We start from the raw sequence: 12,014 nt of genomic DNA on the forward strand, positions 1-12,014 counted from the left end.
CATTATCTGGTGCTCATAAATATGAATTGTGTAGACAGATTTTTAGAAAATTAAATATGTTAACTTACCCATGTCTTTGCTAAAAAGAATAGTCACTTATTGATAAAAAATAATCTCCACCCCTACTAAATCAAACAGGAAATTGTTTGCATATAACTCAACACAATACTTTGGCTTACAAGAGAGGGCCTTATTATGCTTCCATTTTTAATACGTTAGTAAACTATTTGTAAAATTTTCCCATTAATTTATTTAAAATACAATTAAAATATATTCTTTTACTGAAACAATATTACTCTGTCAAATGAATTTTTGATAATACTACTTAAAAAACAATTACAAAAAAATCCTGATTTTTCCTTATCCCGTTCAACATGTATACAAGGATGTGCTCAAAGTAATTTTCAGTAGCACCATCTGAATTGTGAAATGTTTTTTAAACATTTTTTATGTTTAATCTATCTTAACGTTATTTATATATTCTTTTTTATATTATTTTCATCCAGTTTTTTTATAGTTTGTTTTTATATTTATAGTTTTCCTTATAAAGATATGATCTGTATTTTATTATTGTGCACTAATCAGAATAAAAAATGTATTTATTGATTAATTTAAATTATTTTAAATATGATGGACTATATGATTCTGACATATGTCGTAGCTGTGGATATTGTCATTAAAATTATTATTTCTGTTACCTCTTTTAATAATAAAACACAAATGAAACACAAACAAAGAGAAGACCATTATAACATTGTTATTTTTTAAATATCTTTACCAAAGATATTCTATGAATGATATTAAATATCAATCTACTTGGCTTTTTTTGAAGCAAAAAATAAAAAATGTAATCTACCCTAACAGCTAAGCCATAAGAAATATACAGAAATAACACCAAAGTGCAATTTTTTAGCGTTACATCAGATTACACATTTACTAATGTGTCTCAAGGAAATTTTAGAGCACATTTTTCAGCAAATGATACCTACATGTTCAGTGAAAATAAAAATAATTGGGCACAAGAACACCTAGAAATCTTGAACAGTAATAATGTTTAAATGAGATAGTTTATACTGTATCAAACCTGTTTAAAATAAAATATCACTTACACTAAATGCAATATAGATTATTTGTACAAGTACCTTCATCATTTTAATTACTAATTATTACAAAATATAAGTTTTATACTTAATTTATTTCTTGAGAAAAATCTCTTACACCTCTTGATAATATCATTGTAATAATACCTACATCAATATTTTTTTCTCCTCAAGCCAATGGTTTATGGGCCATCCAGTTTTGTGTTCAAAGCCAGTCTTAAATTACTTACATTGTTCTCCTTCCTTCACTTCATGCTTCTTCTCCCTAATCCTTCTTCCTCTCTCTTGTCTAGGTCTTCCTTTCACCTTTCTTCCTTCCATTAAACTCTCTATCAACATTATAAATTAGCTAGCATATCAAAGCAATTGGCTAATCATACTTCTCCTTCTTTTCACTATTGTTGATAGAAATGTTCTTTTTTGAACCACTCTTGTTAGTACCTCCTCATTTTCCAAAAAATCTTCTAAATTCTCCTCAATAACATATCTCAAAAGTCTTAAGTTTATCCTTTTCTATTTTTCTAAAGATCCATGCCTGAGGCATTTACACAAATACTTCAGAGTAAACTTTCATCATGTACGAATATTTCCTTGTTATCAGATCAATACCTTTTGCTGTTAGTAAACTTCTCTTTCTGTACAATAATTTTTAACCCTGTGCTATTTTACTATGTTAAGCTTCTTTCTATTGGAAAAAGTTTAATGAAATATTACTTTCCAGATACTATGTATGTATTATATACATACAGTCAAATCCATTTATTTGGTTCCTATTCTCAGATTTTCAGATTACTTTCTCATTGCCTTCGAAATATTGGAGTTATTTTTTTTGACCCAAAAGTAGCACTCACTGTTTATTATTTCTTTTATTATTTAATGTTACTGTGGTGCAATATATCTTCCGAAAGAAAAACAACCACATTATCAACTGGAATAGTGGTTTTATTTATACTATAACTTGTTTTAAAGCATTAACATAAAATAATTTACAGCTTTTAAGCAGTTTTTACCTATTTAACAAAGAAAAAACAATTTAGAATTTATACTGTATAAAAAAAAAAAATTGTTCTTAAAAATTTAAGTTAAACCCCAAAATCAAAGGTTCTACATTATACATACCAAATCTAGATTTGTCACATAGCTATGACATAACAAAGATAAGGGCCTGCTCACATTTTAATTGTATAAATCAACATCTAATACATACCAGACGTAGCTAAACAATTATTTAGGTTATACTTACCTCAAATAGAGTTAGGGCAAATGGTTCTGAAAATTTCTATAGTATCATAGGAAGAAAGCATGAAAAATGAAGAAACAAGCTACTCGCACAGGAAGTGCTTCTGAACAGAGTTGGTATATTTCAGATTTAAATCAGGCAAGAACCACCAATATAAAACCAGATAACCAATAAATATTATTTTTTATAACTTTAACTAACAAAAACCAAAAAAAATAGTAATAATAAAATTTAATTTTTTTTTGCTTTTTTTACTGTCTTCTTTTGGGCACTATATATTACAAGAGGACAATCTATCCATAGATTATTATAAATAGTTACTATCTTGTATTATTATAAATATTGTTATATATGAAAATGGAATAACAAATAAAATATTAAATCTATTAGAAATTTATAAAATTTACATCTTTTTACTAATTATTTATAAAGCACTTACCTTGTGACAAAGTTTGGAAAAGTTCGATAAAAAATGCCAACATACTTTCAGCACCTTCAGCACTATACCGTTTCAGTGAAACAAATTTTGTTGCAAGAAATTTATCAAATGCTTGTGATTTGAGCATTTCTTTTGCTATCTCTTTTTCAATATTACTTTCCAAATCATCTTGTAATATTTTTTCATAATGTGAATGCAGCCATTCTCTTTCCTCTTCATTCTAATGCATTAAAAAAATGCTTTAAAAATGCCAAAAATGCTTTCTATAAACATGACATATATATTAAAATATGTATTTATTTAGATAAATATATAAAATTTACAAACCCATACAATTTTAGAAATACAATCCATTAAATGAATAAAAACATAGCTTGGATATATTATTCAATTAGTTATTTAAGGGATTCCTATTTTTTAAGACAGTCACCATTTACAACAGTGCTATTGGTGAGCCTACTAACAAAAGGTACTACTAATTACTTCCAAAAGATACTATGAAAGAAAGAGTACCAATTTTTTGAAAGTAGTTGTTTTATATTTAATCATTTTATATTTTTGCTTAATTTTTTTAAACATTATTATTTTTTAACCATTATTTGCAGTGCTTTCAACAAACAATCTGTATTATCTAAACATCATACAGTAAAATTGTAGATATTGTGTAAGTAATCATTTCATTCAAGGAAATGAATTTGATTAAGTGTTTTCTACAAGCCACTAATAACTAGTTATTCTCTATTGTAAGCTATGTTAAAAAATTAAGGTAATATTATAAGAAATGTGGATTAAGAATGTGGGAGATATTAAGACAAAAGCAAAATATTTTAATTGTTTAAACTAAACAAATGTCAATCAAATTATGTACATGGTTTGGACTAGAATTGTTCACTAAATTTATGTGTAGAGAGTATATTAGTCTCTCTAGTTATTAGTCTTGTATATTAGTCTCACTAGTTATTTTATATAATGTTAAATCTTTACAAATTTATGCAGATGTGCGAGAGTATTTTGATGTTTATTTTACTGTAAGTGCAGTTTGTTGTTGAGGTGATCATAATTTTTTGTCTTTGTGAAATACTTTTTGCAATCTAATTATTTCTCATTATTTTGTATTGTAATAATACTGTGCAATTCATTTTTCAAAAACAAATTGGCTAGTGATCATGAGGATGAATAATACAGTAAATGTTTACACTTATATTGTACTTCTTATTTATTTTTTTGTACAAACATCTTTTTATTAAATATGTCTGACAAAAAAACCCTTAACAATTTTTTTTTTTTTAAGTGACTACTATTATTTACTAAACAACAATTAATAAAGTGATTAAAGCAAACATTTTAAAATTAATTATTGGCATAATATACAATAAAAGAGTATTATCAATAGTAGTTTCTTTGATTACAGGATTAATTTAAAGATTTGTCTTTATTGCAAATTATTAGATTACTGCTATTTTGAACTGTTTTTAATATAATTTTAAATTTAATCACCTCATTCATTGATATACAGAGAGGCGTATCTCCTCAATAATTCATGGAGATGCCATGAACCTCTTCTAGGAAAAAATAATTTAATTATATGATTTCAATAAGAGCTTGTAATAAATTGCACAGTATAGAATATTGATTACCTCAGTTAAATATTTTATTTTCATATTATATTACACATTACTTAACAGTAAAAGACATTAGAATAAAATTTGAAAAAAAATTACAATGGTTCAGTTAAATAATTAGTTTTGCCATGTAAAAATACTGGATGTATGTAAATAAAATAAATTCCTAATAAAGCAATAGGCAATAATCCTAATAAAGCAATAGTAATTATAATCTATGCCTGATTATAATTAGTCATAATATATTACACTACAAATCAGCTATGTTTTAATAATAAAAATATTAATTATAAATGAATGCATTCAGAAAGTAAAATGGTCCACTAAAACTATTTTCTGTGTTAAAGGAATTAAATGAACAAATAAGGATTTTTTTATTAACTATTTTATTTTCAGTTCTTATAATATTCTTTCTTAAATTTAAAATTATTTTATTTAAAAAAAAAAACAAAAATATATACATTTAAACATAATATGTTTAAAAATAAATATATATCCGTTTAAATATACATATATATAATATATAATTTAAAAAAAAATATATATATACATATATATATATATAAATTATAAAAACATACAAATAAATACATATGTTACTCAAAATTATTTAATTTTCTGTTTATGCAGTTTTTACTGTTTTCTGTTTAAGGAGTATTTTTTTTAGTGTTGGATGAATGAGCTCATTTTTTGTTTTTTCTCCCAATAGATTAATTTTACTTTTGATATTAACATAACAATTTTGGATTTTATTGCCAATTTCACAATGCGTTTGGTAAGCAATTTTTGATAAAATCGTGGATTACTCTACTGCTCTTTGTCCCATGCAACTGCAAGGTGAAATATCTATAAAGGTTATAGCAACTATATTTTAAGCATAGAATCATAGTTTTGGTTTGGAATATAAGATTCCCTTCACGCCACATGTGTTAACTGAATACATCATGATATGGGTACATATTAGTGTATTTAGATTACATAATGAAGAAGCATAAATGTACTGTTTGTCTAATATTTCTACTAAACACAGTTAATTTTTATTAAACGAATAAAATATGATTTAAAAATAGGAAGTGAAAATAAAATACATGAATATAAATAATATTTTGGCTTAGTGTTAGTAATAACAACTGATCATTCACAATTTGTACTATATATCATTTTGAATTCCAACTAATTATAATTATACAATTTAAAAAAAAGAATTTTACAAAGTTAATGGTATTTGTTAATTATTAATATAATCATGAATATCATTGAGGGTGGGTACATGAGAGGACTAAGCACTCATGATCTAGTCTACACTCCTCTGATGAAAGTGTAGACTACCTCTAGTCTGGCATCCGACTCTAAATCAGCCAAATTTTTATATATATCTAGAGATTATAATTATTACAAACACTAAACTGGTAGTTTACTAAAATAAATAATATTAATGTACCTGAATGCAATAGAATTCAGCACTTAAAGTATTACAATAAATACTCTCAAGCAGATGTATTATTTCACCTAATGATGCTTCATTTTTACTAGTTTCAATAATACTGGATAATTGATAAATTTCATTATCATTTAATCCATATCTTTTTGGATTAAGTTCTGGAACAGTACTGTAACATAAAGTTATTTTTAGTTAAATATAACAGAAAAACAACAGGCAATTTTAAAGATATCTGCAAAAATAACATATAAAGTATTAAGTTTTTTTTAAGTTTATATTACCATTTCTGATACTTTATAGTTAATTTTTTCCCAAGGAAATTATTAATAAATTTGTGGCATATGACCAACTCACAAATAAAAAGCTTTCATTTTGTAATATTGTAGAAAAAACTACTGCAATTAATCAATCAAAATAAATATGGCTATATGATATTTTATGGCATTAAAAATTATAAGATTAATGCTCATTAAAGTTAGAAAACGTAAAAATATAAATACCCAGTAGTTCTTCCTGGGGTATATGAAATTGTTTTGGCACTGCTAATAGTACAGTGAAGAGATAAAATACCACAATAGGATTTCATAGCTAGCAAGAAACCAGCCACTGGTCCTGCAATCCATATCCCACCCTGTGCATCAACATATCATCATATGAGAAATTTGAACTTGTTTTATATGAACATTGTGCTATTATGATCAGTTTATGCAAAGCCTGCAGTTCTAATTGAAGTAAATTTTTTCCCTCTTCAATGAACAGAAGATTGGAAGATTGCAACACTATAACATAAATAACTGTGAAAATATGTTGCCCGTTTCTCCAGTGATTTTCTGCAAAGAGAACATATCCATAATTTTAAAATTACAAATTCAACAATTAAACAAGGAGATTGCAAAAGTTTTTCAATAGTGTTATAAAGATTTTTAATGATTCATTATTTCACATTCTGATGGTTGATAAAACTTTCTAAATTGAATTTTGTTCCTCATGACCGATAAAATCAGAACGTCAAATATGGTGCAATCCTACTTATGAATAATGCTAGAAATTGTTAACTCTCATTTGTTGACTTATTAGATAGAGATTTTTGGTAACTTGAATTTTTATAAATGAAATTTAAACTTGTTTAAAAATCCCTTTAAGAACTTTCTATAAAGTTGCAATATTCCGATGTGTCTGCAAGTTGATTACTGTAAACTGAATTCAGATACTTAGTTGACTTGAGCCAAGTTATTCACTGTTTGCGTGGTTGAAAAATTTAATGTTTAACATATAGAATATATTAGCAATTCAAAATTATTGACCCATTCTATGTACCATCCTATATGAAATACTTTTATCCATTAAAAAATCAATGCCATTAACTTTCCTTTTTCAACTGGCATCAACTGCTTTTGTCATTAGCCACTAAAAATTTACTGCAAGCAGTAACTTATCCAAAGAGAACTCCTGCCAGGTTCATGGCAATTCAATTCATAAAAAATAATTTCATCTATCAAAATTTAATTCTTACTTTATCATTACTTCATACTTTCCACTGTCATTCCAGGAAATATTATGGGTGTGTGAATTCCATTAGATTATACAGATTCAGTTTATCACCTGCCTCTGGACACAGTTCCTTATTTAAGTTTGAAAAGGATACACCAGCATTTGCATTTTGAACCACATAGAAGATAAAATAAAGAATAACTTTATTCAGTTTTTTCATGTCTGTTATTATATTACCCTATGACTTGCCACATCTGAAAACTTCATAAAGTAATTGATCTTCCCTAGACTCAAATAACAAAAAAACTGTTAACTGAGGTTCGCAGAACTGCAGTTCCTTTCAGGTTTTGATAATTCATTTTTAACATGACTCCTTATTTAAAAGACAAAATATTTAATTACAGCTATAATAAGAGGCTGGCTTATTATTAACTTAAATAATAAAATAAAAGCATTTATGAATTTGAACATTATCATTTTTTAATCTCTCAGTAAAAGAAAGGAAACAGCTCTTGTTTTCAAACAAATTTCAACTTCTAAAAACATTAGATAAGTTTACTTAGTGATATTTAGAGAGAAAGGAATTTGTAATTGTACCTCTGAAATCTTATAAAAGTTTTAAAAAACTTCTCTAAGCTATCATTTTATTAATAAACTTTTATTGATTAAATACTTTTTGTAGATCTTGTTAGATTTAATTCATATTTACATCTTAAATTACTAAAATTAATATCAGTTTACCTTTCATGTTCACACACAACAGGGTTTATTTTTGCTTTTTTGTGACCATGTTCTCTATATGCATTTACAAACTGGTAAAGATTTATTGAGTTTCTTCTTAATTTTAACACATCATCATTAACTGAAACAGAGAAATACATACATATAAATTACCAGAGTAACTTTTAAGCAATTTAATTACAGGAAAAATTAACATACAATAAAATATTTAGCTGAAGCAGACTGACACAAAGAATACCAATGGACAAATAACTACATAAATTTCAAAACAAAACAAACTAAAACAACTGATTCATAGCAATAACTTGAATTAAAAACCACACTAAAACAAACTGCCCAAACTTTAAAAAAAGCAGTCTATAAAACTGCAAACCATTAATAAAAGATTGTATACATCTTCATATAAAATCTCTCATAAACAAACCAAGAAATTTGATTAACTGGGGTACATAAAGCTGACTGCTCACACTGTAATAAGGTCTACAAAGATCAAACAGAAAGTAGCCTTTCATAATCGTATAATAAAAACCAGAAAAGCTCTATCACTGAATCCACTTTCACAAACCACCTCATTGAAATAAGGCATATATGCATTAAAACGTTAAAAAAAAAGTAAGAAAATCTTATACATAACAGTAAGGGATGCAAATTAAACACACTTGTATGTTTTTCAGTTAACAAATACATTATTGAAACTAATTTAAATCATTTATACACATTCTTTGACAACATCATAGATAATAAAGAACTTTGAAATATCATAACCACAAAAAGTAGCACCATAACCCTCAGTCCTCCGTGGCAACTTCTGAAGAAATTGAACAAAGGGTGAAAACTAAGTCAGACATATTTAAAGTTTTTATAATTTTAATTTTAAAGTACCATAGTCAATTTTAAAAACTTCTCAGTATTTTAAAACACAAAACATTATGGATATTAAGACCCAAGATTTTAAAAAAAATTAGGTTGTTGGGTCATATATTAATATATCCTGAGTTAGTAAAATCAGCATTATGTAATGGCCACAAACTCTCTTTCCATGATATATCATATAGATTGGTAACACATATGTCGTCAAGTAATTGTAAAGGTTAATTAAGATCGTTCAGCTGCTTTCATTTATTCAATAAAGTGCCAGGTTTGTTAAAAGTTGGTATTATTTTCATCTGTTCAGTGAGAATTTTGATTTGTGTTGTGTTTTAAAATGCTATTCACAAGCGACTATTCAATTGAAAAATGACTTGTTGCTAGTGTTTGGATCCATAGTTTTCATTTGTAAACTATGGAAATAAAAAGCAGATTCATTCAGAGTTTTGGTAAAGAAACTCCATCAGTAGTAACACTCCAGAAACAGTAAAAAAGTCTTTTCCACCAAAATTAGACCTTGATTTGAAACAATCTGGACGTCTTTCCAGTTGATGAGTAGCTCTGATATTGTTGAGGAATTCTCTTAAGTCAACCAGGAAATGGTCTTCAGAGTTAAATGTTCCCTATTCAGCAGTTCAGAAAATATTAAAAAAAGATTTCAGGTTTAAACTCTTTAACCCTGCTTGTGTTAATGAGTTTTTTGATGAAGTTTTTTGATCAAAGAAATTTGTTGAATAGTGTTTTAAATTTTTTTATTTTAAAATGGCATTCACAAATGAGTATTTAACTGAAGACTTGTTGCTAGTGTTTGAATGCATGAGAGTATTTAGACTTGTCTCTAAAACATTTTCCAATGTACAATTATGGAAATCAGTTTTTTCTCTGAGTGTGCAATTTATCTTAGTAACAGATCTTAGAACATATATTTTTTGTAAATAAATTTCTCATTTTTATGAGAAAAACATAGATCACCCACTATGTAATGATGTGGGACCACATCAAATCTGAAACTATCTGATAGGACCATAATTTTTTGAAGAAACTTTTAATTGCATTTAATACCTTAACGTGCTTGAAAATTATTTTATTCCTTGGCTTTCATTGATTGGTATGAAATTAGCTCCCATTTTACAGCAAGATGGAGCTCCAGTTCATTATACTCAGTCAGTAATGAACTTTTTAAATTAATATTTTGAAGGGTCATGGATTAGTATGGACTCTGAAATTCAGTGGTCTCCTACAAGTCTAAATTTAGTAACCTGTGACAAGTGTTTTTTGGGGCAAATTCAATGAAAAAATCACCAATTTGTCATGAAGGATTGTTGATAAGCTGAAAATTGCAATCAAAAAATATTTTTACAACTTTGATCCTTCATCATGGAATAGAATATATAAATGTACTTGGCGACTGATAAAACTGTGCACATGTAATGGAGGAGCAGATACAGATGTAATTTAAAGTAAATTTTATGAGTAAATATATTAAATAAACTAATGACAAACAATTCATATTTACTTTTTTGCATGGGAAAGGAACGTTGTGGCCTCTCTATAGAGAGAAATTTACAAAATAAAAACAGTACGTAAAGACAAATTACCATATACAAGTAGATAAAACTTGGTTGTAGGATGTAGTAAACTGTCAGTAAATATTTTAAAATGTAAGGCTTAGAACAGAATAGAAAGGGATGTAAAATAATATTGAAATAACTTTCCACGTTGTAAAAAAATTATATGTTATAAGGTAGTAGACCTACTAAATAATTAAATATGATCTAACCTTAAAGCAAAACCATGATATTAAAAAATGACAGAATGTATAGCATAACCTAAAAAAATTTAAATTTGCAGACAAGAAAAAAATTCATTACAGGGAAAAATGAACGACTTATAAACAATAGTACTTCTGTTAATGTAATGAAACATGAAAAAATATTTATCATTAAAATAAATTCAACAGTAATATAACTAATCTGAAATCATTATTAATTTTTTCTACTTTTTAACAACCTATTAATTCTTAGTTAAAGATTTCAAATTACTTCCTAATGTTAAATTGAAATATAATATTTTGATAATAATTTATGGTTACCTGGATATTTTGTTGGCAATTTTGACTTGTATCCATAAATACCATTAGTAAAATGGTAATTCCTTTTGTTAAATTTATTTATGTTTACTATAAGTTTTGAACATATATGACATAATTTAAATTTGTACATAGTACAAAAATTTCTTATTGAAATTTGTGTTTGAAAAAAATCACAATCAATAATCTATAAATAGAAATGTAAAGATCAATATTGTATAAATAGAAATGAAGAGTAAAAGTTAAAATTACAACTGATAAAATACATGTGAACAAGTTCAAAGTGTATATAAAGATAAGTGAGAGCAGGGGAAATGAGAGTTTGTTATGAGATGTCTAGCTCTTGATTAAATTTACTAATTTAGTTGATAAGCATTACATAAGCATTTTTACTATCTGCTGGTGTTACAGATTAATGAGAACATTAGTTAAAGCATGTGTATATATATATATATATATATAACAATAAAAATTACTTCAGTAACTAATCAATTATATATAGTTTTATTATTTTTATTAACTTATAAATGTGTTTATCAATTTTTTAAGCTTATATGTGCTTAGGTACTTTATGAAATTAAAAAAAATATATATATAAATATTTTAACCACCATGTTCATTAAAAAAACCAATAAAAGCACTTAACAGTAATTCAGGCTCAACACATAGCATTTACAATATTAACACATCCTTAGAAAATACGTTTAATAGATCCCAATTTTTTAGATGTATTTGGTTACAGATTTTTTATAAATTTATCACAAAACCAGTTCAAATTGATCTTTTTGCAAACAGTTTACAAAAAAAGGGATTTTCAGATTAAATTTTATATAAGCTAGATTTAACTACTTTTTAAGGCAAACTGACAAAGTTATTAAGTAAAAAATAAAAAGAATTATTATACTTCAAAAGGATTAAACTTCGTGAAAGCTTTATTCGTGATTTTGATCAATAGATTTAAATTTAGTTTATTTTAATAGTATC

General features: G+C 25.9%; 1 protein-coding gene across 2 annotated transcripts in view; it reads right to left on the reverse strand.

The window, feature by feature from the left end:
- LOC142326184 (putative 2-oxoadipate dehydrogenase complex component E1 homolog) overlaps window positions 1-11,234 on the reverse strand; it is a 59,169-nt gene extending 47,935 nt beyond the window's left edge. The window contains exons 1-4 of one of the 2 annotated variants that reach the window (XM_075368457.1): window positions 11,034-11,234; window positions 8,075-8,195; window positions 5,843-6,011; window positions 2,780-2,999 (exon numbers count right to left, since the gene is read on the reverse strand). In XM_075368457.1, the coding sequence (XP_075224572.1) occupies window positions 2,780-2,999; window positions 5,843-6,011; window positions 8,075-8,195; window positions 11,034-11,163 (640 nt within the window). In that variant the 5' untranslated portion in view covers window positions 11,164-11,234. Of the gene's footprint in view, window positions 1-1,330; window positions 2,048-2,779; window positions 3,000-5,842; window positions 6,012-8,074; window positions 8,196-11,033 lie in introns of those variants that run through there. The other variant, XM_075368458.1, reaches the window with a different exon arrangement.
- Between the last annotated feature and the right edge of the window lie 780 nt (window positions 11,235-12,014).

Source organism: Lycorma delicatula, chromosome 6, assembly GCF_047948215.1.
Source record: "Lycorma delicatula isolate Av1 chromosome 6, ASM4794821v1, whole genome shotgun sequence".
In the NCBI taxonomy this organism is placed as follows: Eukaryota; Metazoa; Arthropoda; class Insecta; order Hemiptera; family Fulgoridae; genus Lycorma; species Lycorma delicatula.